General features: G+C 42.2%; 1 protein-coding gene across 1 annotated transcript; it reads right to left on the minus strand.

Annotated features, from left to right (window-relative positions):
• Positions 1-27: 27 nt before the first annotated feature.
• On the minus strand, positions 28-27,946 carry LOC122741676 (proton-coupled amino acid transporter 1-like). The gene is made up of 10 exons (XM_043985383.1): positions 27,738-27,946; positions 23,138-23,228; positions 22,317-22,405; positions 18,605-18,700; positions 17,189-17,273; positions 14,133-14,351; positions 8,557-8,655; positions 5,893-6,059; positions 4,928-5,097; positions 28-1,953 (listed from the first exon to the last, which is right to left on the minus strand). Exons 1-10 carry the CDS (start codon positions 27,944-27,946, stop codon positions 1,679-1,681), a joined length of 1,500 nt encoding a protein of 499 aa, XP_043841318.1. The 3' UTR covers positions 28-1,678.

Genomic DNA, 27,946 nt, shown 5'->3' on the forward strand with positions numbered 1-27,946 from the left:
CAAAGCAAATGTCAATAGTTAGTAGACTTTAATGTTGGTAACTTAATACAATAAAGAGATGGGCAAAGCTCTTCTTTGCAAGGGAGAAGGGCAAGAACATTACCCTATCTAAACCTGAAACCCTCCCTGGTGCCTAACAGAGTACTCTGTACACACAAGGTAATTAATAAATGCTTGTTGAATTCTGGTCTTTGCGATCATGAGCTGTTTCATATTCCAACCCTCCCACCAACCACTAACCTGAGCTAGATCTCTCTTAATTCTTGGTAAGATTAACCCGTTCATCTTTAAAAAAACAAGAATTTTCACTTGGAGACTGTGACCGACCATAGTCAGGAGATATAAGGGGAGGGGACCCTACCAAAGGTCCAACACTTTTCTCTAAGCCCTCAGGTCTTTCTGGTGTTCTAGCATCATTTCTGTCTTCTTCCTCCAGAGTCCTCTGCCATAGCAGAGAGCTCTTCTTCCTTCCCCAGGTATGTGGGATGTAGTGAAAAGAGCACTAGATGGAGGCTGGGAATCCTAGGTTTCAGTTCCAACTGTGATGAAGGCAAATCCATTCGCATCTCTATGTCTTTACTTTCCTCTTTTGCAAAAGGAAAGTGTTAGACCAGAGAGTCTCTAAGACCCCTTCTCGCTCAGTCCTGTCATTCTTTTTTTTTTTTAGTGAGGCCATTGGGGTTAAGTGACTTGCCCAAGGTCACACACCTAGTAAGTGTTAAGTGTCTGAGGCCAGATTTGAACTCAGGTACTCCTGACTCCAGGGCTGGTGCTCTATCCACTGCGCCACCTAGCTGCCCCTTAGTCCTGTCATTCTAATGCATAAGGTGGTGTGGTCTCATGGGAAAGAGCTCAGCCCTGTTTGGCCAGAGTTCCAACATTTAGCCTCAGTCAAACCATAAACTCGTGGTGCAGTTTGGGGCAAGCTTCTTGTCCTCCCTGAGCTTCATTCTCTTCCCCTGGAGCAGGAGAGGGTTGGATGATGATCCTTAAGGTCCTTCTCTTAATTCCCTTCATGATTTTAGGGTGATTTCTCACACACATGTGCCCACTTCTTAAGCCTGCATCTCTTCGGATACAAAACCCGACTACATTTTAGAGTCTAGAACTCTTGGTTGAGTATAAATATTTTACAGGTCACAGGTCAGTTTGTCTTTGAAGAACAAGGTAGAGGTCCAGAGACAAGGAGTCAGAAAGGGAGTCAAACTCCAGACAGTTCTTCATGGATGGCAAGCACATGTTCGGCTTTGTTAGGTCATCCTTACATGAAAGGCAACTAGTGAAAACCTTTAGTTGATGTTTTCCAAAAAGTTAGAGGCAAAGCCAAGAGAAAACTACTTTGGAGAGCTCCCAAAGTAAGAGAATTCTAAGAGGAGTGGTGATAGGCTATATTTTTATAGCATCTTACAATTTACAAAGTGCTTCGTATACATTACCTCATTCGAGGCTCCCAACAATCCTGCAAGGAGAAGCAGTATTTTCATTTTACAGGTGAAGAAACTGTGGTTCGAAGAGTCTAAGTGACTTGCCCATAGTCACATCACATAACCTAGGTCTTCCATTTCCAGACCCAGTACTTTTTCTACTGTGGCACAGTTGGCCTAGTCCAGGGAATTCACCTTCCACAGGGAGTGGAGGGATGAGGAGAGGCAGGGAAGGTGTTCCGCTTGGAAGTAGATCACTGTACAAAGGTGCTGGTGAAGTTGGCATTGGTGTGAGAGACAGGTGGCTGGATTAGCTCATTGAGTGATTGATAGGTGCCCACCACCAAGCCAATGATGCCCAGGACACTGATCAGGATGTCCTTAATAATGGTGATAGGGCTTATGCCCTCTGAGTAATAGGTGACTATCTCCAGGAGAGGTGGGATGATCAGAGCCAGGGCACTGCTGCTCATTGAACCCACCAGGGCTATTACCAGGTCTAATTTGGGGATCAGGATGGCCAAGGCACCTGGGAAGGAAAAGACAGTTGCATTCATGACCAGCCTGAAATGGATGGTATAACTTGTATTATCATGTCCACTGTTCAAGTGTGGAAATGGGGGCTGAGGAATTTAAGCAACGTTCTTTAAAAGGTCAACTAGCTGGGGCAGCCCTGGATTCAGGAGGACCTGAGTTTAAATATAGCCTCAGACACCTGACACTTACTAGTTGTGTGACCCTGGGTGAGTCACTTAACTCTCATTGCCCCACCCCCAAAAAAAGTCAACTAGCCAAAGAGTGACAGAGCTGAACCTCAAACCAGGATCCTTGGATTCGAAGTCCTAGACTCTTACCATTGCATCATAAGGTCTTTCCTAATAGGTAATTCAACATAAGCCACCTTTTAATGGAAACTAATTCCAATACTTCAAAAGATCTGTGCCTTTGTGAGGGTAATTATGAACTCCACAGATGCAAATCACAATCTTTCTCTACTTTGGTGGAAAAGTAGAGGTTTTCATGAGTGGCTGTAGCTGGAAAAAACCCACAACAACACACCACTGTATGATATGATTATGGATTTGAGTCAGATTAAACTCTGAGGATGGGGTCTGGAAGGTACCCAGCCCTGCCCCAGTATAGTTCATTTAGAAGTTTATTGCTTGTCAAATTCTCACTGTCTCCTTTAAGTTTTATTGCCAATGAACAGTATTTTTACTTCTGCTCAGTCTCCCCACTTGTCAGCTACATATTAGTTTTGTCTGCAATCCATCATGTGTCAGAACCCCAGTCAGTGGGTCAGGGAGTTAGCCCACCAATTCAATACTCGGGACTCAAGAAGAAAGGACGGGGCTCGGCACAGGATGCAGCAATTGAGTTGAGACCAGATGTTAAGTGACATGTCTCTTTTTCTCAGAGCAGAATCCCCTTGGCCCTGGGGTCCCAACAATGGATTATTCTTTTCTTCCCAACATAACCGAAGATAAATTTTAATCCTGTCATCCTTAACAATGCTGAAGCACCTGAGTGACTCCTCCTATTATTCAGGTTGAATATCTTTAGAGACAGGGGCTGGGAGAGGGGAGTCAGTGGGAACTGTGAGATCTGAAACATCTGACTGTCACTCCCCTGTTTCCTCTTCCTTTGGTTTGACCTTGTTCCCCCTCCCCTTTTCCCCCTTGCTCCTGGAACACGTATGCATGTCTCCATACATTGATCACGAGCTGAACACGCACCCTGGGTGAGACAGGATTGGATGTTAGATTGTGAGCTCGACCTAGTGTGCATGGGGACTTCCCCTCTGACCGACATTCCTATATAAGGTCAAGGAATGTATTGGCTGGTGCGGTTCATGTATTGAACTTGCCCATTCCTACGGGAATGTAATAAATCTGTCTCTGCTTGACTTGGTGGTCTCCTCGAGTTATTTGGGTAAACTGAGGCAGTTTGCTCCATACACCACCAAGCCACCATTATTATATTTAACTAGGTTGGTATCCTAAGACTCTGCCCTGAGCCCATACTCAAAGTCTTTCCAATTGTGTGTGTGTGTGCGCGCGTGATTTATGAAATAAAATTGTTCAAAATGACAGTGAGTTGGAGTTCTTGCTCCCTGGGCTTTTGCCTTAGGGTGGGTTCAGTCTACAGCCCCTCTCTAAAGGAGAGGAAGATGATAGGTCCCAGTGTTGGGGGAACTCTCTCTTTCCCCCCAGCTCTGGCCCAGATAGGGCTCTCCTCTTGTACCACCATCATGCCACTGAAGGAGAGTCATTTCAAAAAGCTCCCTTGGCCAAGGTGCCCATCTCCCTGTGCTTCTGGATTACCAGTCTGGGGTCAGATGAGAAGGGCTGGATGCCCTCCAGAAACTTGTCCAGCTTGGCAGGTACTGTTGTCCTAACCTTGGAGAGCCCAGGGTCATCTTCACACTGAGATAAGGGCGGAGGGGAGGACTTTAATGGAAGAGTCTATTGGAAAGCCTCCATAAGCCGACAAGTGTCATGTAAACACCAGGGGGTTATTGGAACAAGCTTCGTGAATCTCTTTTGCAACCCAGTCATGAGACACTATAGGAGGAGACATACCCTAGCTCTTTTGTGAAATAACGTGAATGTTGACGGCTAGGGGAAAGGGAGATCATTATCTCTCACGGTAAGAAAGAGGGAAGAATTGTTAGTGGCTATGATCTAAATTATCCTTGAATCTCAAATGATATTGAAAAAAGAGAGAAAAGAAAATGAGCACTTATTAAGTGTCTGTTATGTGCCCAGCACTATGCTAGGTGCCTTATAAATGTTATCTCATTTGATCCTCACAACAAATATGGGAGGTGGGTGCTATTATTGCCCCCATTTTGCAGTTGAGGAAACTGAGGCAGGCTGAGGTCAAGTAACTTACCCAGAGTCACATAGTTAGTAAGTGTCTGAGGTCGAATTTGAACTCAGGTCTTCCAGACTCCTGGTCCTGTCTCTGTGCACTATGGTGCCACCATGCAGATGCCACAGAGCAACTAGGTGGCACAGTGGGTGAAGCACTGGGTCTGTAGTCAGGAAGTTTATCTTCATGAGTTCAACACTGGCTTCAGATACGTAGTAGCTGTGTGACCCTGGGCAAGTCATTTAACCTAGTTTGCCTCAATTTCCTCATCTGTCAAATGAGTTGGAGAAGGAAATGGCAAAGTACTCTGGTATCTCTGCCAAGAAAACCCCCAAAGGGGTCACAAAGAATCAACATGACTGAAAACAGTTAAACAACAACAAAGCTGCCAAAGAGGTGAAGTGACCTGTTAAGGTCATTGTAAGTAAAGCAAAGCCATGAATAAAACCTAAGTGCCCTGATACTTGGGTCAAGGTTCTTTTTATTGTACCCTATCACTAGCTTACTGAATTGTGCCAGTGAACTTAAGAGATTCCTGCCCCCTTGCCATGGGCTAGACCCCAACCAGCTTCTAGTTTGTGGGTGCCCAAGTGTCTCATCAAAATCAAGGCATCCTTCTTCCTACTCACTTGTCACACAGACCAGGCCTGTGCGGATGGACAGGTCTACTGTCAAATTCCAGCTCTTTGGCACATAGGAGACAGCAAATGGGATGATGATCTCGGCTGGGACATAGAATTGCAGGGCATAGGTGAAGAAGATTCCCAGGGAGTAGAGCACCTTCACAGACTGATATAACCTGTAGACAGAAACCAGCTATTGATCAGCTTGTCTGGGAAAATCCAGCCAAGATCTGAGCTCCTAGCACCAAAGTAAATGCAAAGGACCACATGGCAAGAAAAAGCTGAATTTCAACACGGTGGGTCAGAAGTTTCCAGATTGTCTGAGGAAGCTCATATACATTTTCTTCTCCCAGACTCCCTACCTCTATGGGACCAAATACTGGATCACACTGGAGCAAGCAGCCAGAAGTTTGTGCAGTATTACTGTAATAGTGGTCAATGATAACAAAGGCAACAACTGGCCTCTATTTAATACTTTTAAGTTGTCAAAGCACTTTACAAGCATTATCTGATTTGAGCCTAATGACTACCCTGTGAAGAAGGTATTACAGGTATCATCAAACAAATGAATAATAATGATAATGATATAATAAATGAATAATATAATGAATGTTATATAATAAATGAATAATAATGATGTTAACTTTTCTAGACTTTGCATCTTTCCCCAGAGCTGAATATAGTACTCAGTCCACAACAGAAAATGCAACTTCCATTACAATTTACAAAATGCTTTGTATAAATTATCTCATTTTATCTTAAAAATCCTGTGAAGAAGAGAATAATGGCTATTGTCCCCATTTTACAGATGAGGAAATAAAGGCACAGAGAGAAGACTTTCCCAAGATAAAACAGCTTGTAGATGGCTTTCAATTAGTAGCAGAACCAGGAGTATTCTTCCTGCTCCATCAGAATTGTACCTTCCCAAGTCTACATGCATGGATTCCAACCTCCCCAAACCATCAACATACCAGCAGTTGGGTAGGTTGAGGGTTAAGCTGGCTTGAATAGCTGCTCCAAACTTCAAGTAGCCCAGGGATGCCAGGCTGATGTAGAGAATGGTAATCATGGTCATCCCCCCATACAAGATGGCTGGGAAATGCTTATTGTTCTTCATCTTGTTTTCGAGGGGAAGAACCTATTAGAAGGGAAGGTGAGGTAAGAACAAAACCAGAAATGTCAATCACCAGTAAGGGAAATAGCACTTTCTTGCCCACATGGATTTCTATTCTGCTTCTGAGACCCCACAGAATGGAACTCCTCCCTTGTCCTCCTTGCAACCCTCGAAGGCTCTGGGCAACCTAGCCATCTGCTTCTGTGAGCCCTCAAGGGGAATTAAGGTAGAAAAGCCCTTTTCAATGCATCCATGATTTGATCACAGTGGCTGGTTGTTCCCTCTACCCAGCAGATCAGAAGCCCTCCAGCCCTTATTGGCTGGTCTTCATAAATTGTTGTAGCTATAAAATGGATGCCCCACTGGGTAGCTAGGTCCCTGATGGTCAGCCTTTCTGTAAGGAAGCTCCGCTGGTCCTCAGGTGACAGACTTAGAGCCCATCCCCAGTCCCTCCCAGCTTGGCGTGAACTGAAAGAGCTTGTGCTTCACTGACATTGCTTGTGAGAAGTGGGGGAAGCTGCCACGTCAGGATATGGTACTACATGTGTTACCTTCTTCCACTAATCAAAATCTTGGGGTGACAACTTAACAGTGAGTCACAAGGCTTAGAACCCTGTCTCGGATCAGACAGTTTTGACAATGGGTAACAAAAAGGGGAAATGGGAGTTTTATTAGGCACCTATTATGTCCCAAGCACTTTATAAATATCATCTCATTTGATCCTCACAGCAACTCTGAGAGGTGGGGGCTGTTATTATTCCCATTTTACAGTCAAGGAAACTGAGACAGACAGTGGTTAAGTGACCTGCCCAAGGTCACATGGCTAGCAAGTGTCTGAGGTAGGATTTGAACTCTGACTCTAGGTCCAGTGCTCTATCCACTGTACCACCCATCTACCTCTATTATAATGGCTAGCATTTATATAGTGTTTTACAAACATCATTTCATTTGGTCCTCACAACAACCCTTGGAGGTAGGTGCTATTTTTATCCTCATCTTACACATGAGAAAACTGAGGCAGAGGTTAAGTGACTTGTCCAAGGCCACACAACTATTGTCTATGGCAAAATTTGAACTCTGACTCCAGGTCCAGTTCTCTATGCCCTGTGCCACCTAGCTTGTGACTAAACCTGTAACTGGACTCCTCTCTTTGAAATCTCCTCACCTTGGGGAAGGAACCATCTATGCATACAGAGCCCTTGACTCCCTCAAGATCTCCAGCTCACTTAACAGCTCTGTACTTAGCCAGACCACTCAACATAGATTACTGTCTGTCAGGCCTGTGGCAATGGCAGGTCAAGACTCCCTCAGACATTAGAGCTGTGGGTACTTTGAATACAATCATTCCTAATCACTCATTTGATTGACAAGAAACCTGAGGTATAGGCAAGGACAATGATTTGCCCATGGTTACATATCTAGTTGGTTACAGAGCTAAGGCTGGAATCCTGATAGCCTAACTCCTGATAGCCTCCAATACTCAGCACTGACTGATATTAACTAACCAAAGGGCAAAGCATTGATAACTCCTGAACCTGTATCTTCAGCCTTGATCTTTCTTCTGATTTCCAGATCCACATCAGAGGCAGTGTGGTCTAACAGCAGCAAGAGTACTGGTTCTAGAGCCAGAGGACCTGGGTTCAAATCCTATCTCTGACAAGGTCAGGGATGAGTCTTATCTAAATTGTATATATTCACCCCCCACTCCCACCCCACAGTTCTGGTTTCAAATCTTACCTTTGGTGGGAAGTTGGGGCAAGTCACTTAGCCTTTGGAGGCCTCAATTATCTCGTATGTAAATTGAGAGGTTTGGATGGGATGGCCTTTACTATCCCATTCAGATAAACTCTATGATCTTCCTATCAACTGAAGCTATCAAAGGAGAGAATGAGCTATCAGGAGGTAAATGTCCTCAGAGATCATACCTTGTCCAGGAATGGGTTTAAAATTAGGTGGCCTTTGAGATCCCTTCAACTGTCCAATTCTGTGATCCAGGTTCAAATCCTTGTTCTACTCTATCTGTGTAACTTTGGGCAAATCACTCACCTTATGTGGGCGTCAGTTTCCTATAAACTAAGAGCGCTGGACAAGATAGTGTCCTCAAAGACTCAAGACATAAGTCCTTAACCTTTTTGTTTCATGGAGCCCTGTGGCTGTTCTGTGAATCTTTGGACCCCCTTCTCACAATAATGTTATTGGTTTTTTTTATAATAATGTTTTTAAAAGCAAAAAATAAAACATTATATTACAAAGGAAATGAAATACAATTATCAAGATATTAAAAACCAAGTTCATGGATCACTGCTTAAGAAGCCCTAGTCTAAAGTCTCTTCTGGTACTAAATGTATGAAATGAACTTATTTGACATACTTCATCCCCCACACCCTAGTCTATCACCTCATTTTTACCATAGGTCAAAATTTCTGTCTCATGACTGCATTATTCTAGCCTTTGCTGAAAGACCCAGTCAGGACAAGAGGTACAGTGATCCCAGGAAGTTCCTAGTCACTTAAAACCTTACCACACCAATGCTCTCATATGCAAAAATAGCTGTTCCAAAGAATAAAGGGAAGGTCTTCCACTCAGCAAAAAGAGGTAGGTTTTTGGGATCTGGAATATCCTGAAAGATAAAAACATGAGGCTAGGATGAAGAAAAGCCCTATGACTCCCAAAGCAGGCAAGCCCTGTGAATAGTCCTGTGAAGCCCTAGGAGAAGATGGCGGGAGTGAAGTTGACCTCAATATTGTTCTTGAGCCGCTGGTGGTGGTTTCTCCCCTCCCACAAGCATTTGATATTTGCTTATCTGTACACATATTGTATTCCCCAATAGAAGGGAAGTTCTTTAAGGTTCGGGACTCTTATATTGATTTAGTTTTTTTTTTTTATGCCTAGAACAGTGGCTTGTATGTAAAAGGTATTTAAAAAATATGTGTTGAACTGAATAAAATTATTAAGTTCCTGGCTACCAGTCTTTACTGATTTGTGAAGGAAGGGTGGACAGGTTCCTCTGGAGAGGAAAGAAAAAGACAGACATAAATTAGGACTAAAAGGACAGTCCTAAGCAATAGTGCCGACAGAGGAAAAGATTAGGGAAGTACTAGAATCGAGGTGACCTCCAGGCAATCTCAGACAGCCATGAAAAAGCCCTCCTCTACTTTGGGGAGTTTTTAAGGTTCAAGCTTTCAAAGACTTTGGGGTGTCATGTCAATGGAACTGAACCAGGAGTCAATCAATCTGGATTCAGGCCCCCACTCTGCCGTTTTCTACCCATGAGCCTCTGGGCAAGTTTCTTGGTCAGTTTGACCACTGGCTTCTACATTCACAAAATGAAAGTGAGGCTACTACTTATATAGTGGGTTTTTGTTTTTTGTTTTTTAGTGAGGCAATTGGGGTTAAGTGACTTGCCCAGGGTCACACAGCTAGTAAGTGTTAAGTGTCTGAGGCCAGATTTGAACTCAGGTACTCCTGACTCCAGGGCCGGTGCTCTATCCACTGTGCCATCTAGCTGCCCCCTACTTATATAGTGTTTTACAAACTATAGAACATGATAGAGAGTAGTTATTATTATGTTACATATTATTATCACTTTATCCAGAAGTAATGTTGCATATGTCTTACAGAGAGGAAAGAACAACAACTGAAAAGACTGTAGCATTTTATTAAGTGGGGCTGCCTATGGAAATGATGCACAGATGAAATGTGAGCAACTACTTCATTTCCAAATTCATTTTGCAGGATACTTTAACACCTGCTATCTCTAAATTCACTTCAAGCAAAACATTTATTAATGTGCAAGGCACTATGTTAACCCCTGGGAATACAAAACAGTCTTTATCCTCAAGAAAATGACATTCTACAAGGGGATCTCATTTGTACACTAGTCAATACATATAAGCTATAACAAAGTAAATTTGTTTCAAATTATTTTTAAAAGGAAGTTATCCAACTATTCTGGAGAGCAATTTGGAACTATGGCCAAGGGCTATAGAACTGTGCATACCCTTTGATCCAGCAATACCACTGCTAGGTTTATATCCCAAAGACATCACCAAAAAGAGAAAAAGACCTATTTTTACAAAAATATTTACAGCAGCTCATTTTGTGGTGGCTAAGAATTGTAAATCAAAGGAACGCTCATCAATTGGGGAATGGCTAAACAAACTGTGGTATATGATGGTGATGGAATATTATCGTGCTATAAGAAATGACAAGCAGGATGACTTCAGAAAGGCCTGGAAAGACATGTAGGAAATGATGTATTGTGAAGTGAACAGAACCAAGAGAACATTGTACCCAGGGAAAGCAATATTATTTGATGAAGAACTGTGAATGACTTGACTCTTCTCAACAATACAGTGATCCAAGAGAATCCCAAAGGACTATTGAGGAAACATACTATCCACCTCCAAAGAAAGAACTGATATTCATGGAACAGACTGATTTTTTCACTTTCTTTTATTTTTTTCTTTTAATCAAGTTTTCTTGTACAAAATGACAAATATGGTAATGTTTTGCATAATCATATATATATATAACCCATACATGATTGTTTGCCGCCTCAGGGAAGGGGGAAGGGAAGGAGAGGATAAAAATTGGAACCCCAAACTATAAATAAAAATGTTTATTATTTTTAAAAAACAAAGTTATTTGAAGAAGGAAAGAATATTCAATATTGTGTGTGAGGTGGAGAGACAGGGGAAGGAGTAAAATTAAGAAGCCTTGTGTAGGATGTGATATCTGAGCTGTGTTTTGAAGAAATTTAGGAATTTCCCAAGGTGGAGGAAATATATTCTAGACAGGTGTTCGCCTATGCACAGGGATAGAGGCAGGAGATGACTTCATCTACAGGCAATAGTTAACTGGCCAGTTTGACTAGAATAGTGGAAGAAGGGTGTAATATGAAAAAAATGGGAGAGAGAGTGTAGGCAGCTTTAAATGCCAGGTTGAGAAGTCTACATTTTATTTTAGAAACAACTGGCAGCCAATAAAGATTTGAGTAGGGGAGTGACATGGGCACATCTGTGTTAATAATATCAACTTGGTGGCTTTGTGAAAGATGGATTGGAGAGGTGAAAGGCTAGAAGCAGAGGCCAAGTGGGAGTATATTGCAATAGACTTACTTGCACAATAATGAGGGCCTGAACTAGATAAAATGTGGATGGAGAGAAGGGAATGGTTGGAAGAGATATTGTGAAGAGAGAATCAAGATGCTTTGGCAATGGATTGGATATGTGGAGTGACAAAAAGGATGGCTCCAGGGGGTCAAAAACTAGATGGCTTATAAAAATGGCGTCTAGCAGAAAGAGGGAAGTTTAAGAGAGGTATGGGCTTTGTGGAAAATAGGAGTTTTGATTTGTGTTCCAGATGCCACATCAGGGTGGAGAGGTCTATGAGGTGGTTGCTTATCTTAGACAGGATTTCAAGAGAGAATGGCATTCTACATATGATATGGAGTCATGTAAAGAGATAAAACAATCTGTGATATCTGATAGATGACCAAGAGAGTAAATATAGAGATGGTCTAGGACAGAGCTTTAAGGGATGTCCACATTTAGTGGGCAGGAGAAAGAGGATGATCCAACATAGGGAAGTGAGAGGAAACAGGAAAATCAAGACAGAGCAATGTCACAGAAACCAGGGAGGAGTCAGTGACTAGGAGGTGGGGATGGTTAACACTGTGAAAAGCTACAGAGAGATCAGGTAGAATAAGGACCAAGAAAAAGCCATTGAACCTAGCAGTTAAGGGGTCACTGCAGAGAGCAGTTTCACTTAACTAGTAAGGTCAGAAACCAGATCTCAAGGACTGAGAAGTGAGTGGGAGATAAGAAAATAAAGATAGACAGTCAATTCTAGAAGTTTGGCTATGAAAGGGAGAAGAAACATGGGATGATAGCTTGAGGTTAAGGGTTTTTTTTAGTGATTGGGGGAAAAAGACCTTGGCATGTTTGTTGATAGCTGAGGAGCTAATGGATAAGGAGAGGTTGAATATAAGAGAAGAAATAGTCGAGGGGACAAAGACCTACAAGAGCTAGATGGAGATGAGATCAAGAGTATAAGTGGAAGGATTTCCTCGGCAAGAACAAAAGCTACCTCTTCAGAGACTGAGCAAATAAAGAGGGGGGTAAGAATGATGAGGAGGGGGTTTGAAGTGTGAAATGGGGGGAAAGAGGAAGCTTGGGACATAAAGTCTCAATTTTCTCAGTAAGAGAGGAGGTAGGATCCTTTGTTCAGAGAGAGGGGAAGAGAACATGCAAAGTTTGAGAGAGAAGATTTGGAGCCACTGTGGAACATGTTAGAGAGGCAACCAAAGAAAAATTAGGGGACTTCTGTGTGGCAATGAGGATTGAGATTAGATAACAAATTTTTAGTGCACCTAGTTGGCATAGTTGCATGACTTTCTTTCTTGCAGTGTTCAGCAAGATAAATAGGGAAAAAAAGATAAATAGGGAAAGCAGGTGATAGGGGTGACCCAAGGTTGAAGTTTAGCATGGTAAAACTAGGATAAAGGGGCAAAGGATCTAATGGCAATTAATAATATGTCATTGAACTGGTCAATGATAAGAAGAGGTGGCATACGGGAAAGAAAGAAACTGAAGAATAGGAAGTCTCGCAGAGAGAGAATTTCAGAATTCTGGATCATGGTGATAGAATCCTAATGGGTGGATAAAAGGCATTATCATTTCTGTACATGACTGTGATAGAGTGAAGATGCTGATTGTGGGCTTTGAGGTTAATGAACTTGGAGGTCAAGGAATTCAAGGGATCATCAATGAGTATATCTAATTGAGAGCAGAGTTTGGGGTGGATCCCAGTACTTGAACTCCTTGAGAAAGGAAGAAGACTTTAAGAAGGATTTGGATTGGACACTAGTGATGGGCTAGAATAAACTACCAAGAAGGAGAGGCTGCTCAGTGATGATGGCTAAGAAACAGTCTAGATGGAAGAGTAAGCAGTAAGGAATTTCTTCCTCCTTCTTCTCCTCCTGAACTACTCCCTGCATATCTTCTGGAAAGAGACGGGTTCCTATTAGTGCAAGAAGTGAGGGTGTGAAACAAAGAGAATCAGGAGAAAAAGAGAGTTTGTCAACAAGAGTTCCAGAAGATGTAATGTTCCGTCCACATAAAATGTTTCAGACCCTCATTATCATTTCATTTAATTACCCTAAAAAGCCACTGTATTTAAAGATAAGGCTTCCAAGAGGGGCAAAAGAGAGGTTCTTGTTGGGACTTTACCCATCTCAGAAACTAAATTCCAAGGTCAAGGCTCTCAAACCAGAGGCCCAGGGAAGACTGTGATTTTCCTTTGTGTGAGAGACATATTATGGAGGTATTCATTCACTCAGGAATTTCTGAGTTGTGGGAGAGAAAATGTTGGGGAATTTGAGCTATTCTGATATTCCCATAGCCCACCTTTTTTTTCAATAGGTCATGACTTCTTCTTAATAAGAATCTCTATTCATTGTGGTGCTGAATCTGGGCCACATCACTGTGTGCAGGAATGTTGTGCTAACAGGGTACTTGATATAGAAATAGGGGGCACAAAAATGCAACTCTTTAACATCTAGGGTTGGTAACCTGCTTGCTACAAGGAGACACTTGAGTATGATCCTCAAACTGTTTCAGAGGAAATGGACGCAAAATCTTTGTTCTGGTCCCTTCTACTGAAATCCTGTCCCATCAAGTCAGGAGATCTGGGGGTGGGGTTGGAAGTGGGAAGGAGAAAACTATAGCCTCCCCTTTCCTCCATATCACATCAGGCTAGCCAACATGGTATAACACCCAATAAAAACTGGCACTAACTGATCGGATGCTGATTGACTGTGCAATCCCTCAGTAACAAGAGCACAGGAATTTCAAAAGAAATCCTTTCCTTCTACTCCTCTTTCTTTGATCAACAAATGAAAAAAGGTCCCAGACAGCCATCTGAAGATGCCAAGATGCATTGTTTTTCCTGAAATTCCAGATACTACCTAAATCCTTAGGAGATTCTCTTATCACTTTGTAAATAATTGGGATGGTGACAGTGGAGGGAACTTCCATCTGGAATCTTAGGTGTTAAAGGCCCCAGTGAGCTTATGACCATGGTTTGGGTACATACCTGAACAGTGTATTGGTAGATCATAACCAAGCTGATAAACATACATATGTTGGCCAACATGGAGAAGATGGACAGGATTCTGAGGTTCCGGACAAACACCAGCAGCACTAAGAACGGCAAGAGGCTGAGCATGTAGAATCGTGAGTCCATGGTATGTGTCAAGGTCACAGTCTCATTGCTATAGCAGTTGGTAGTAGTTGCATTGGCTGCTTCTATCACCTGATAAGAGGAATGAGAGGTTATACGTTTCCCCCAAATAAGCCTCTGACCAGGTCAGTGACCTGCTCAAAACCATTTCCTGGCTCTCCATTATCTACAGGACAAAGTCCAAACTCCTCAGCCTAGCATTCAAGGTCTTTCATTATTTGGCTCCAGCCTGCCCTTCTAGATTTGCTCTGGTCAAACTAGTATATCCATTATCCTCCAACAGTTATTCACACTTTCCCACCTCCATATTCTTGGTGCTCTGAGTTCTTGTTACCCTTTTGATTCCCCTCCTATCTCAATCCTACTTTGTCTGTCATTTAAAGTCTAGCTCCCATCTACTGACCTATCTAGCTTCTCTAACCTTTCTAGCACATTGGATTCTTCTGAACTTCCTCACTATCTGTCCTATTCATTGGGCAATTAATAAGATATCACTTTGTGATACCTAACAACACCTTGATCTGTTTCTGAACTCTTATGTTGTTATTCAACTTTTCATATTAATATGAATTCAATTGTAAGCACCTTCAAGTCAGGAATTGTGTTTTAAACTTCTTAGTATTGCCCACAGCCATTAGGGAAAGGCTGAGTAGGAAGTAGATGCTTAACATACTAAGTAGAAGTAGATGCAGAACATATTGAGGTATATTTTGTGAAAGGCACTATGCTAGAGATACAAAGGTTAAAAATCAGACAGTCCCTGCTCTCAGGGAGTTTACTGCACAGAAATCATACTCTGTCCAATTTACAATCTGAATAAATTTGTTGATTGGGTTTAGGGACAGGAGCTCTGGATTTGAAATCAAAACACCAGGACTCCTAGCACAGTAGCAGTGACTTTGAAGTCCAAGGGCCTAGATTTAAATCCCTTTTCTGACATTTACTACTTGTATGGCCTGGGGCAAATTATAACCTCTCCAGGCTTCAGTTTCCCCATTCATAAAATTATATCACAGATCTAGAGTTGGAAGGGATCTTAGAGGCTACCTTCTTCAACCTCTCATTGCACAGTTGAGGAACTGATGTCTATCAAAGTTAAGGTCAAAGTCCATCTAATGACTTGACCAAGGTCAGTGTCAGCAGGGATTTGAAACCAGGCCTTCTGATTCCAACGTCAGTACTCATCCACTGTACTATATAGCCTCCCTTAAATCTATAGACCAAGTAATTGGTCCTTTTCAGTTCTTAATCCTGTGATTTATCAAAAAAAATATTGTCAAGGAATCAAGTACAGCTTAGTTACTTTTTATGAATCTGCTTATTCATAGAGTCATAGGATTTAAAAGCTGGAGGGAAACTTAGAGGTCTTCTAGCCCAACTCTGTGCTTTTGCAGATAAGAACCAGACTTCTAGGAAGGTTAAATAATTCATCCAAGGAAATGAAGTTATTTTTGCAAACCAAGAACTTGATTTGTAGTTCCAGCATCACTATCATCACATGACTTTGGTTTTGCAGGTAAGCCTCTGTCCTCTGTGATCCACAAGCACCAGAGTTTAGAATGTGTAAGGAGAGTAGGGATGGCGGAATAAGAACCATTATTATTTTGTAGCATCTAACAATGGACTAACAATATAAAAATTCCTCAACTATACAGCGGCCAAATATTAGAAAGTCCCCAACCTCTACACAAGGACACAGGAAGGTAAATGATCTCATCCAGTGTTGTCACAACTAATTGCCAGCCTTGCATAAGAGACTGCAGTTTTGTCTAAAAGGACTTCTTTCATAATTGTTAAAGTATTTGGTCTCTTTGCCCCTTCTCTCTTGCCCATGAAATAAGTTTTCTTATTCTGAAAAAAAAAATCCCACCACTTGCATTCTAAATAGTTCCCCTTTCTTCCTTCACATATCCCTCTCTTTCTCTACCCTTTCCTCTCTTGTGAAATGTTTTACTTTTCTATCTCAAGTGGCCACAGAATGCTGATTGTCTTTGAACTCTAACTACATCTAAAGGTTAATAGAAATCAGATATGTATCATATCAATCTGATTTTGTCATCAGCTAGAGAAGATTCCTTAGCATGCTAATAAATCTCTTTTCTTTCAGTTGGGCTTCTTATCTTTGATATAGTCATCCACCCCCCACTGATGCATATGTTTGCCCTAAGAGGTCGAGAGAATTCCCCAAAGTAGCAAAAATGCTGAGTTCCTATACTTCATAAGAGTCACTTTGGGTGACTGTGTTGCAAGAAAAGGATACTTTCTTGTGTTGTTAGGTCTTTACCTAGGTCTGAGCTTCAGTTTCTACCACTTAGTAATACCACTCAGAGGCACCCTGAGCCTCATTTTCCTCACTTAAGAAATGGGAATACTATCATTTATACCACTTCACAGGTTAGTTGTTAGGATCAAGTGTAATAATGAATGTAAAGTGCTTTATTAACAAAAAAGCTACATAGAATGTGAACCGTTATCATTGTTAAATAGCAGTGAAACAGTTTTGTCTTACTACTACCATAGCAGTGACTAACACAATTAAAAATTTGTAAATATAAAATTCCTAGAAAAATCAGAACTATTCATTCTAAATTCAAGGTGTTCTCAAAACTGCATCCTAATTTGTGTTCATTTAGGTAAGTATGCCAAAAGACTGCAGGGGACATCTCCATATGTACTGAAAGCTATGGGTCTCCACCTTGGCTTAGACCTCTAAAGATTCATTCGTCCCAATTCTAAAACTCTAGGCCCTCAAACCAACCTAGTTTTAACTTTGATATAGGGCCACATACCAAGATCAGACAGGCACCCATGGTAGATACATGCCTCGGAAGCCTTTCATTTGGTAAGAAGTCTGAATCTATGCAACTCTGTTTGTCTGTTTCATCAAAACAAGAGCAAGAAAATCCTACCTGTTTTATATTATCAGCCAGAAAAACAACATATACACAGCAGAATCCCAACTGAGTGAGAATCAGGAAAAAACCTACAAGATGCCTAGGAAGAAGAGAAAAATCACAGCTGCTTTTTAAAGTTATCATGTCCATTTAGATTTTCTTATGCAAATTTCACCCCAAGCCCTCCACTTCAGCCCCCACCATTTCAACCTCCATGATAAGATAATGCCATATTAACCTTCTTTAGGTATCATTAATAATGAAAACATTTCAATAAGAAAAGACCTGCCAAAAGTGCATTTTTAAGAAGGTTGAGACACAATGCATTCTCATTTAAAATGAAATTCCTTATTATCAGATGCTACTTCTTGTACCCTACAACTCCCTCAACAGAGGATCAGTGAGAGCTGTATGCTTAGTCTGATGTCTGTTAGATGGCAATATATGTTTGGCTGAAGCCATCCCTGCCAGTTGTCAACTGTTAACAGCTTTAGCTATCAACCCAGGGAAGGAAGGGTAGAGAAGTGAGACAGGAAAGCCTAAACCCATGAAGCTGGTTAATCACCAAGCCTTGCCTGGAAACAGGTTAGGTCTAACCTAACCAGATTCAATTCAAGGGAGCCCCTAATGCTGGGCATCTGAGTGTTACCTTTCCAAGCCTTCTGATGGAGATTATCTCAGAAGGAAGATCATGAAATTTTGGAGGTAGGAAATATACCCCAGGAAGCCCTATCTCTACAGCATTTGGCATTCTTACTTTAACCAGTTCTCTGAGTTTTGACCTCTGAATCCTCTATAGCTTGGAATAATGAAGACCAGGGACCATGGGGGTCCTTACTAGTGGAACCTACTAGTATGTGGGCAACTAGAAGAGGTCTCAGACGTTGAATAGCTATGTGATCCTAGGCAAGGCACTTAAAATTTTGCTATTTGCCTCAGTTTCCCCATATGTAAAATGGAGATAATAATAGCTCTTACTCCTAGAGCTGTTGTGATGATCAAATGAGATGATAATTATAAAGTGCTTAGCACAGTGCCTGGCACATTGTAAGCACCACATAAATATTACCTATTATTATTATTATTATTATTATTATTATTATTATTATTATTATTATTATGGAACAAGGGTAGAACCTGGGCAAATTTAGTTTCCTAGGAACCATATGTGATTGACATAAAATTTTTTCATAAATCAAACATTAGGTACCCACTTAAAAAATTCAAAGTTAGATGTTAAGAATGGTATACAGTTTAAAGATGTGGTCCCTGCCCTCAAGGAGCTTACAATCTAGGATATGGAAAACTCCTGTGCAATTCTCAAGGTTACCAATGTTTTCTCTGATCAAGTCAAGAAGCTTTACAAAGAACTCAGTGGAATCCTAAGGTATTTTACCGCCTTCCAGGCAAGGGCACTGTGCCCATTGTTACCTTCCCCATATGGCATGATTCTGGAGCCAAGGGCTGGGACTGGCCTTTAGTCCATACATCACTGCTTCTCCATAGTCCAAAAATGGCTTCTGTAACCTGGGGGGAAAGGATATACAAAACATTAGTTTCTAGCTAATATTTCTGTAGCACGACAGTTTACAAAGTCCTTGCCTCATAACAAGCCTGAAGTAGATAGTCCCTCCACTGTGATGATCAAACAAGATTGTATTTGTAAAGCCCCTTGCAAACCTTAAAGCACCATATATAAATGGGAGCTAGCTAAGTGGACATGTAGACTGTTGAGCCTAAACAGGAAAGAAAGATATGCATGTGTTTTCATTACAAGATAAGCAGAGGAAGTATATACAGGGAAAAGTGTGGCCCTGAAAGAACTAAGAGAGTTCAGAAGGAATTGCCAAACATTGGCCCGTTTCCTGTATGTCACCTCCACAGAAGGAGGACAACAAGTCCATAGGTGCCCTAGATGAACTTTCTCTCCAACTCCTGAAGATTCTAAGTTATTAGACACTAGCAACCAGACTAGCTCTGAAATAGGGTCACTCAAGTGAATCACAGTTCATAACAACAACAACAACAACAACAACCACCACCTAGATTTGTGAAAGGAACACTGGAACTCTATTTGCTATGGTGATATGGAATTCCCAAGGTCATGTTCCATTCTTCTCTTAATTCCTCTCTTTTTTTTTTTTTTTTGGAGAGGCAATGGGGGTTAAGTGACTTGCCCAGGGTCACACGGCTAGTAAGTATTAAGTGTCTGAGGCCAGCTTTGAACTCAGGTCCTCCTGAATCTAGGGCTGGTGCTTTATCCACTGTGCCACCTAGCTGCCCCCTCTTAATTTCTCTTTAGCAAATTGGAAAATAATTAGAAGAGTTAAGAGATGTAGCTAAACAGCCTAATGGATAGAGTGCTGGGCTTAGAGTCAGGCCCAAATCCTGCCTCAGACACTAGCTGTGTGACCCTGGGCAAATCATTTAGCCTCTCTGAGCCTCAGTTTTCTCATCTGTAAAATGGGGACAATATTAGCATCTCCCTCTCAAGGATGTTTTGAGGATCAAATGAGACAATGCCTGTAAAAGTGCTTTGCAAATCCTAAAGCACTAGATAACTTTTAGCTATCATCATCTCATCATTATTAAGATTAGCTGTGTAACCTCCTTGCAAGGAGGGCTTGCATTATTCTTTGTACTTGTACCTAAGTGCCTGACACAGAGTAAGCATTTAATCAGTACTTTTCAATTGATTTTGGTTGACTGAATGGGGTAGGGAAGATAGGGCCAGGTGGAAGGGATGAGCTGATGGAGATGAAGTCAGGTTGAGGATGGGGAATTTAACAATGGGGACAGAAGGAGAAGATTGAAGTAAAAGCTATTTCCTATAGGCAATAGGGAACCACTAAGGGTGAGTGAAGAGAGTAATATAGCTGTTAGATCTTCACTTAAGGAAAAGTGGCCATATGGAAAGGATGTTATGGGCATCAAAAGGGCAAAATTTGGCAATAGATGGGTTATGTAGGACATTTGAGAGTGAGGAGTCAAGGATAACACTGGGGATATTCAAGTTCCCTTTTGTTCATGCTGAGTTAGAGATCTCTCTGGGACCTTCAGTTCGAATGTCCCAACAGGCAGTTGGTTACATGGGATGGAAAACTAAGGGAGAGACTGACATGCACATATAGATTTGGGAGTGATCTGAGTAAAGATGATTATTAAACCCACGGGAACTGATGAGGTTCACCAAGAGAGTATATATAGAAAGAAGAGAAGGGGACCCTGGACAGAGTCTTAGAGAAAACCTACTGTTAGTGGCTCTGATATGATCTAGCAAAGGAGACATAGGAGTGGTCAGACTGGTGGGAAGAGAGCCCAGCAGAAACAGCATAAGGAAATCCCAGAGAAGAGAGAGAGCATCCAGGAGGAGTTAGTAGACAAATGTGTCAAATACAGCATTGAAGTCAAGTAATATGAGAACTTAGAAAAGACCACTTGATATGGAAATTAAAACTTGATCATTTGGGGCAGCTAGATGGTGCAGTGGATAGAGCACTGGCCCTGGATTCAGGAGGACCTGGGTTCAAATCCGGCCTCAGACACTTAACACTTACTAGCTGTGTGACCCTGGGCAAGTCACTTAACCCCAATTGCCTTACTTTAAAAAAAAAAAAACTTGATCATTGGTAACTTTGGAGAGAGAACTTCCATGTGAGTGATGAAATTGCAAGGGTTTGGGGTGGAAGAAGTGGAAGAAGAGTAGACAACTTTTTCTAGGAGTTTGGCAGAGAAAGGGAGGAACCTCTAAGATGTTGGTGAATGATGGTGACAGAGAGATCACAGCGATCCAGGAGCTTTCCGACTCTCTTTCCAGGACCACTGTGTTGGTAGGTGTGAGGAGGACAGCTGCTGCCAGAGAGGACAGCTAGGGATGCATTGTCATCTGGAGAAGACTGGGTCTCAACGAAGGCTAGTAGATGGAAGAAACATGAGAGGAAGAGGGGAATTCCAGAGGGCAAAATGGAAGGGGTGAGCAGGGTTGTACTGGGATGTGGATGGGGCTTGGGGATAGCTTACTCCTAGTGGGGCTAGCAGTTGAGGAATATGCTTGGTGGGAATTCAATAACTATAGGGTTAGCAGTGAGTAAAAGATGAATAATAATGCTCACTCTAAATGAGGCATTATTGTCAGGCAAAAGTCAGATATGTAGGGCACTAGTCATCCTGCCTATGGCACTTCTAGGCAGGGTCCTTGTGGAGGAAAATTGCCAAATATGTGATTCTGCTAATGGAATCACGGAATATAGTAGTTGAAAGGCTCTTTGCATATTCTATTCATTCCAGTCCCTTCAGAAATAAGAAGTAGGCCCAAAAAGAGCAAGGAGTTTATTTAAGATCACAAAGCCAGTTGGTAGGAGTTTTGGGATTAGAACTCAGACCCCTTGGTTCTTGGGCCAATACTCTTTCTATTATACTATATTCCTTCATGGATGCTAAATTCTAAGCTGAATAGATCACTGGTCTGGTATAATCCTAATAATAATAGCTGACATTTATATAGTGCTTTTAAGATTTGAAAAATACTGTACCAACCTTATGAAATAGGTACTTTCCCCATTTTAGATGGGAAAAAAAGAGACCCGGGGCGGCTAGGTGGCGCAGTGGATAGAGCACCGGCCCTGGAGTCAGGAGTACCTGAGTTCAAATCGGGCCTCAGACACTTAACACTTACTAGCTGTGTGACCCTGGGCAAGTCACTTAACCCCAATTGCCTCACTAAAAAAAAAAAGAGAGACCCAACTACTAAATGTCAGAGGCAGAATTCAAACTCAGGTCTTCTTAGGCAGAGTCCAATGTTATCTACTTCTAATGGGGAAGGTAGGAGTGCAATTCTTTCACAGGAGGTAGAAGTGGGGTAGGGACTGTTTAAAGAGGGTAGGACATTTGTTGACTAGACAGGGATCTAGTTTTGTGTTTTCTATGTTTTAGAAAGTTCTTGAAGTAGAAGTGGCTCAACTGTTGTTCTTTTTGAGAAATAGATTGTAATGAGATAGTTTCACCTAAGCTCTGAAAAAAATCACACATGTCACTTTAAGATCAGATAGACAAATGAAACATGGTCACATCAGTATACACAGGGAACATAGACCTAAGAACAGAACTTTTCATTCAAGAGTAGGGAGAAGTAAATATGTCTTACCTGTGGCACAAGTGATGAGCACATCTCACCAGGATGCCCATACAGTGCACAGCCACAATGCCCAACAGCAACAGACTAACAGGACCAATCTTTAGAGAAGAGTTGTGGTGGGAAGGGGAGACAAAAAGAGACATAGTTATCAAAACCACAAGAGGAAGTGATGACTGAACAAAGACAACATTGTTATAGTTTATCCTCAAGAAACAACCATCTAAATGATCCAGTGAAAGGGAAAATGGTGAGATTGAAGAGGAAATTGTATAAAATGGACACTGGCATGAACTCTAAGTTCCCAAGTCTCCTCATGAAAAAAGTGATGTGTTCATAATGTATCAGTGGTGCAGTAAAGACAGATTGACACTGGAAGAGACCCAGATTCCAGTTCAAATTCTTCTAACTCATTGTGTGATCTTCCCTCCTCAGGGCCTTAACTCCATCTGGTTAAAAAAGATGGGGGAGGGAAGGAGGATGTAGCCTAGATAATTGTGATCTTTAAGGTCTTTTTCTGTTCTGACATTCTATGATTCTAAGTGCATCACTTCAGTATATAAGTTCAGGTACCAGCCAAATATACCCTGTGATTTTTTTAAAAACTTAGTTTAATAAGGATTTAGTGTTCTGTCTACCTTCCAAGTCACTCTCAGTGTCCAGAAGGGTCTGAGCTATTGGAAGTTGTTAAAGAATAAATTTTCCCATTTCATTATTATAAATGAATGAATTAATAAGTAAACAAACAAACAAATGAAAGTGACACCATCCCCACCAACTCTTTCCCAGAATGATGGGGTATTCCTCCCTCCCACAGCACAGATGCCTCTTACCAAGAGCCCTGCATTCTTCACCGCCAGGGGAAGTCCCAGAAGACCTGTGCCAATATTTCCTTTCAACAGGTGAATCAAAGCTTGGAACCATCTGTAGAGATGTAGACAAGGAAGGGTCAGTGTGGAGGGAGGGGTGCGCCATGCTCAGCTCACTGGCTGCACTTCCAGCACCCGGTTGGACAAAACAATAGAACTGGTTTAGGTGGTACAGGCACAATCTGTGAGCTCCATTGTCCTCTCCTATAATATCTGGAATTTATGCTAATTACTACATTGACAATACAAGAGCTCTGCCCTCACAACTAGAGCCTGAGCAGCCAAAGTCCTGAGCAAGAAACGTGCCATTGCATTCCAACTTGCAATTCACATGGAGACACCTTGAAGAGGGAGAGTCATTCAGGATGAGGTCCTGTGAGGATCACATGATCATCAAATTGGTCTCAGGTGAATATTCTAATAAAGTAATTTCCTGGAAGGTTGAAGAGGACAGAAACATGTACTTGAGTGACTGCAGGTCTGCTAGACCTGCTGTGTTGGCTGAAGGCAAAACAAGTATAGGGAGATATAGCCTTCATATTCTATACCACTCGCTCCCAGGACTGCAGGCATTTTAGAAGAACAAGACATCTTTTCTTGCCCATTCTGCAATCCATAAACAAATTAATCTTTCTAATGTGAAATCCATGTTATTCTCACACTCAAACTTTTCTATGGTGTAGCATTGCCCAAGTATAAAGTCCAAATTCCTTAGTCTGATATTCTAGGACCTTGATAATATGGCACCACTTGGTGACCTCTTCATCCTTTGCATCATCACCACCACCACCACCACCACACAACCTTCTAATATACTCTAAACTCCAGCTAAAATAAAGAACTCTTTTTCCTCCAGATGCATCCTGTGATTGGCCATTTCTGTTCCCAGAGTTCTTCATCCCTGGAATGACCTTCTCCCTATCTTATGTCTCTGTCTATCTCATCAAGGCCCAATTCAAGAGCCCTCTGGTCTCTGAAGCCTTCTCTGATTATTCTTCTCACTGCACTGGAGTGGAACTAGAAGTGATTTTCCCCTTCTTTAATAGTTTATAGCACTTCAGTGTGCCACAGGAGCAAAATAGGTTTCATTCTTCATCATAGTTGTGTGTGTGTGTGTGTGTGTGTGTGTGTGTGTGTGTGTGTGTGTGTCTTATCTCACCCAGTGTAAGCTCCTTAGGGACAAAGACTGTGCATTAATGAATTAGCTCATGATGTATGTAAGGAAGGATGAGAAAGAACAAGAGAACAGCAAACAAAGGATTACTGAAAGAAGAAGATGTGAGTTTGCATCCTGGCTCTGCCACTTAACTGGCTGTGTACCTTAGGCAAATCCCTTCATTTTTATGAGCCTCAGTTTCTTCCTTTGTGAAAAGGAAGATGCTATTTTTACCACTTACCTCCCAGAGTTATTATGAGGCTCAGGTGAGATGGGACCTATGATGCTCTTTACAAACCTTAAAAACACTATCCACTATCAGCAACAACAAAAGAAATCTCTAATAGTTTTGAAAGGGTTGTGAAAAAAGCAACACTATCTCCAGAATGTAGGAGATACAGGGTCACTGGGGTCAGAGAGATGCAGAGTCCCAGAAGCTGAGGGTTGGCAGGGATATTAGGAGGTCATGCAGTACATTTCCAATTTCTGAGAACAAAGGACCTAACAGCCAGCCTGCAGAAACAACCCCCTATGGGGAAGGCGGGAGGCGGGGGGGGGGGGGGGGGGGGGGGGGGGGGGGGGGGGGGGGGGGGGGCAGCATTTGTAAACAGCTAAGAAAAGGGCCTGAAGCCTCAGTTCTCAAGCCAGTCCAAACTGAGTGGGTGATTGAGAAATAGCAGTTTCAGGTACAACTTAATGGCTGCTTTAGGCCTTAAAGCTCCCCACAATTCTCTATAGACAGACCGTGAAAAATCAAGACCCAGCCTTCGGCCCAAGAGTGATCCCAGTGCTTTTGGGTGAGTAGAGATTTCTGTTGGGTTTCACTCCAACCCATCCCAAGTAGGCTGAAATGACAGAACAGCAGGAGACCTGAGAATATACAGTAGGACAAGAGAACTTGGCAGGATCTTAGAACAAGGAATTAGCAGAGCTGATAGGGACCTTAAAGGTCATCTGGTCCAATCACTTCATTTTACAGATGAGAAAACTGAGGGCCAGGAGTTTACATGAACTGTCTATGGTCACCTAGGTAGTAAGAAGGAGAACAAGAATTTGAATCTTGATCTTCGGACTTGAAATTCAGTGTTCTTTCTTCTAATGAATCATTATGCTGTCCTCCAAAGACCCAGAGGGAGGAAGTGATGTGTTGAAAGTTACAGGAGCTGTGTTCCCTGAGTGAATACACACATATATGAGGTGAGGGAGAAGGGGGAAGATTGGTGGTGTTCCTGGAAAACACATAGCAGGCACTAAGGACAAATTGAGCCTAAAACAAAATTTCAGCAAGTATACCCTTACCCTTTGTTAACTGAAAAATAAAGATTCAAGTGTCTCTTCTCCTTTGCCTCCTCACTATAACTTTATATACCCTCTTCCTGGGTCTTCAGACTTCTCCCTCCATGCCACCCCCATCTTTTCTTTCCTTCTCTCCCCTTCTGCTTCTCTGTTGTCTTTTCAATGCTGTCTTCCTTGATTAAAACCTAAGCTCCTTGAGGGCAGGGACTATCTCTCTTTTTGCTCATATTTGTATCCCCAGTGCTTAGCATAGTGCCAGCCCAGAGCATTTTGTGCCTTTGCCATTTGTTAGCTGAAAGATTGATATCCAGCATGTCCCTTACACTTCGGCAAAGTTAAACTGAGGTGGGCTTCATACCATAAAAATAGTGTTTCTGAAGACATGGTGGAGAAGAACTCTGATCATGGGCTAAGAAAACATATTTGTTTTGTCAGTACAGTCATTCCCTTTAGACCCTCTCTCTATACACCTAAATCCTCTGCTGGCTGAGGAGCAATTATTCAGCCTGGAAAAGTTAAGCAATGAACACAGATCACAGCTAAGCAGATGCCCCCTTTTCTTTTCCTAGGCAGAAATATTACCCACACAGCCCCTGAATTACCAAATGCTGGAGACAGGTTTCTTTTGCAACTAAGAAAGGGTAAATGAATCACTTCTGAAATGTTGACTTAAGAGCTCGAGAGCTCTCTTGGGAATACTTAATCTTCAACACTTGTTCCGCCCCTCTTCAGCAACAATTAGAAAAGACCCTGGACTATCAATCAGGAAACCTAGGGTCTAATCCTGGCTGGATCATTCACTTCCTGTGTGACCTCAGGTAAATCTCTTTCCTCTCCCCAGCTCTGGGAAGTGAGGAGACAGACTTGGAGAGACGATCCACAGCTGTGGTTGATTCTAGATCAGTCCTACTTAAAGCACACTAGCGATCAAGTGTCGCTTTGTACCACGTGGGAAATGCTCCTCCTGGGCAAGGAGTTAAATTAGATTTCAAATCAGGGCTTGGGGAATGTGCCCTCAGTCCTTGACATCCACAGCCTCAGGGGCTTTCCTGGCAGCATATGCAAATGGTGAAGGAACAAACTTCCAACTATTGGGCATCGATTCAAAGAGAATCCCACTGGACAATCCCCAGGATAAGAAACAAACAGCAAAAAACCCTCTTCCCCTAGGAAAACCCTATCCTTCTGCTCATGATGGATCCAAGACAGTGTCTGAAGGGAAGAGAAGCCAGAATCCAGTGACACAAGAGCTTCTAAGAGGAAGCGTGCTCATTGACATTTGGTGGAGTCTCTACAGTTTTTATCTGATGAGAAGGTGGCTAGGAAGTCAGGGCTTACTGTCATCAACTGCAAAATGGCAATTATAATATTTATTCTCCCTTCCTCATGGGGTTATTTGAGCTATTAGTATTAATACCAGAAATCCCTAGTTTCTCTTTGATGTTCTCATGGTCCTAAATTCAGATATCATTTCCCTCTGGATCAGGAATTTAACCTGGGGTCCATGAAATCTTTTTAAAAGTCAGGTCAACAAGCATCTGATAAGCACCTACTATGTGCCAAGCACTGTACTAAACACTGTACTAAACAAAGACAAAAAAACAAAAATGGCTCCTGTTCTCCAGGAGCTTACAGTCTAATAAGGAAAGCAGCTTGTAAAGAATTACAAACAAGATACATGCAGCTTAAATTGGAGATGCTCTCACAGAGGATGCGACGGGATGAAGGAGATATGGGAAAGGCTTCCCATAGAACAGGGAACTTTAAGACTTTGGGGAAGTCAGGAAAGCTATGCATTTTACTTTATGCATTCAAAAACATTATTCTGAGAAGGGGACCACATCCTTCCGCAGGCTGCCAAAGGGGGCTTAAGAACCCCTGGCCTAGATGCTTTCTTAGAGCGCTCTGGGTTTCTGCTTTGCACTCAGCCAGGCAGAACTACGTCTACAGAGCAGACTGGAGCCTTAGTGGCAAGGAGTTCGAATCTTAGCTTTTCAACCAACTTAATCTTCCCGCACCTCAATTTCCCCAATTGTCGGATGGGGAGTATTGCAAACTCGAGATGGAACAGTAACAGGGCTCCTAATGAGAAAGACAGAATGAGCTACTTACGTCAGTCCCTTGACCTTCTGGAAAGGGCTTGGGTCAGGGCCACTGCTCCCCCCCTCAGGGGTACTCCCATTCCTTAAGCCATAGTCAGATTCTTTGCTCTGCAGCTTCCCGGGGCTGTCTGGTGGGGTGACTGGACTGGAACTGAAGGTCACAGTTGTCTTGGTCTTGAGCTCGAGGTCCTCAATGGGATCTTTATTAGGAGTAGTCAT

Source organism: Dromiciops gliroides, chromosome 2, assembly GCF_019393635.1.
Source record: "Dromiciops gliroides isolate mDroGli1 chromosome 2, mDroGli1.pri, whole genome shotgun sequence".
NCBI lineage: Eukaryota > Metazoa > Chordata > Mammalia > Microbiotheria > Microbiotheriidae > Dromiciops > Dromiciops gliroides.

What these genes read in the sequence shown, in the direction of transcription:
- LOC122741676 (XM_043985383.1), bottom strand. Translation starts at nt 27,946, where the DNA reads ATGACTACTCCTAATAAAGATCCCATTGAGGACCTCGAGCTCAAGACC. An exon ending in TGAAGAATGCAGGGCTCTTG is followed by an intron (nt 22,406 to 23,137) that starts GTAAGAGGCATC and finishes TCTTCTCTAAAG; the next exon opens with ATTGGTCCTGTTAGTCTGTT. An exon ending in AGGCCTGGTCTGTGTGACAA is followed by an intron (nt 1,954 to 4,927) that starts GTGAGTAGGAAG and finishes TTTCCTTCCCAG; the next exon opens with GTGCCTTGGCCATCCTGATC.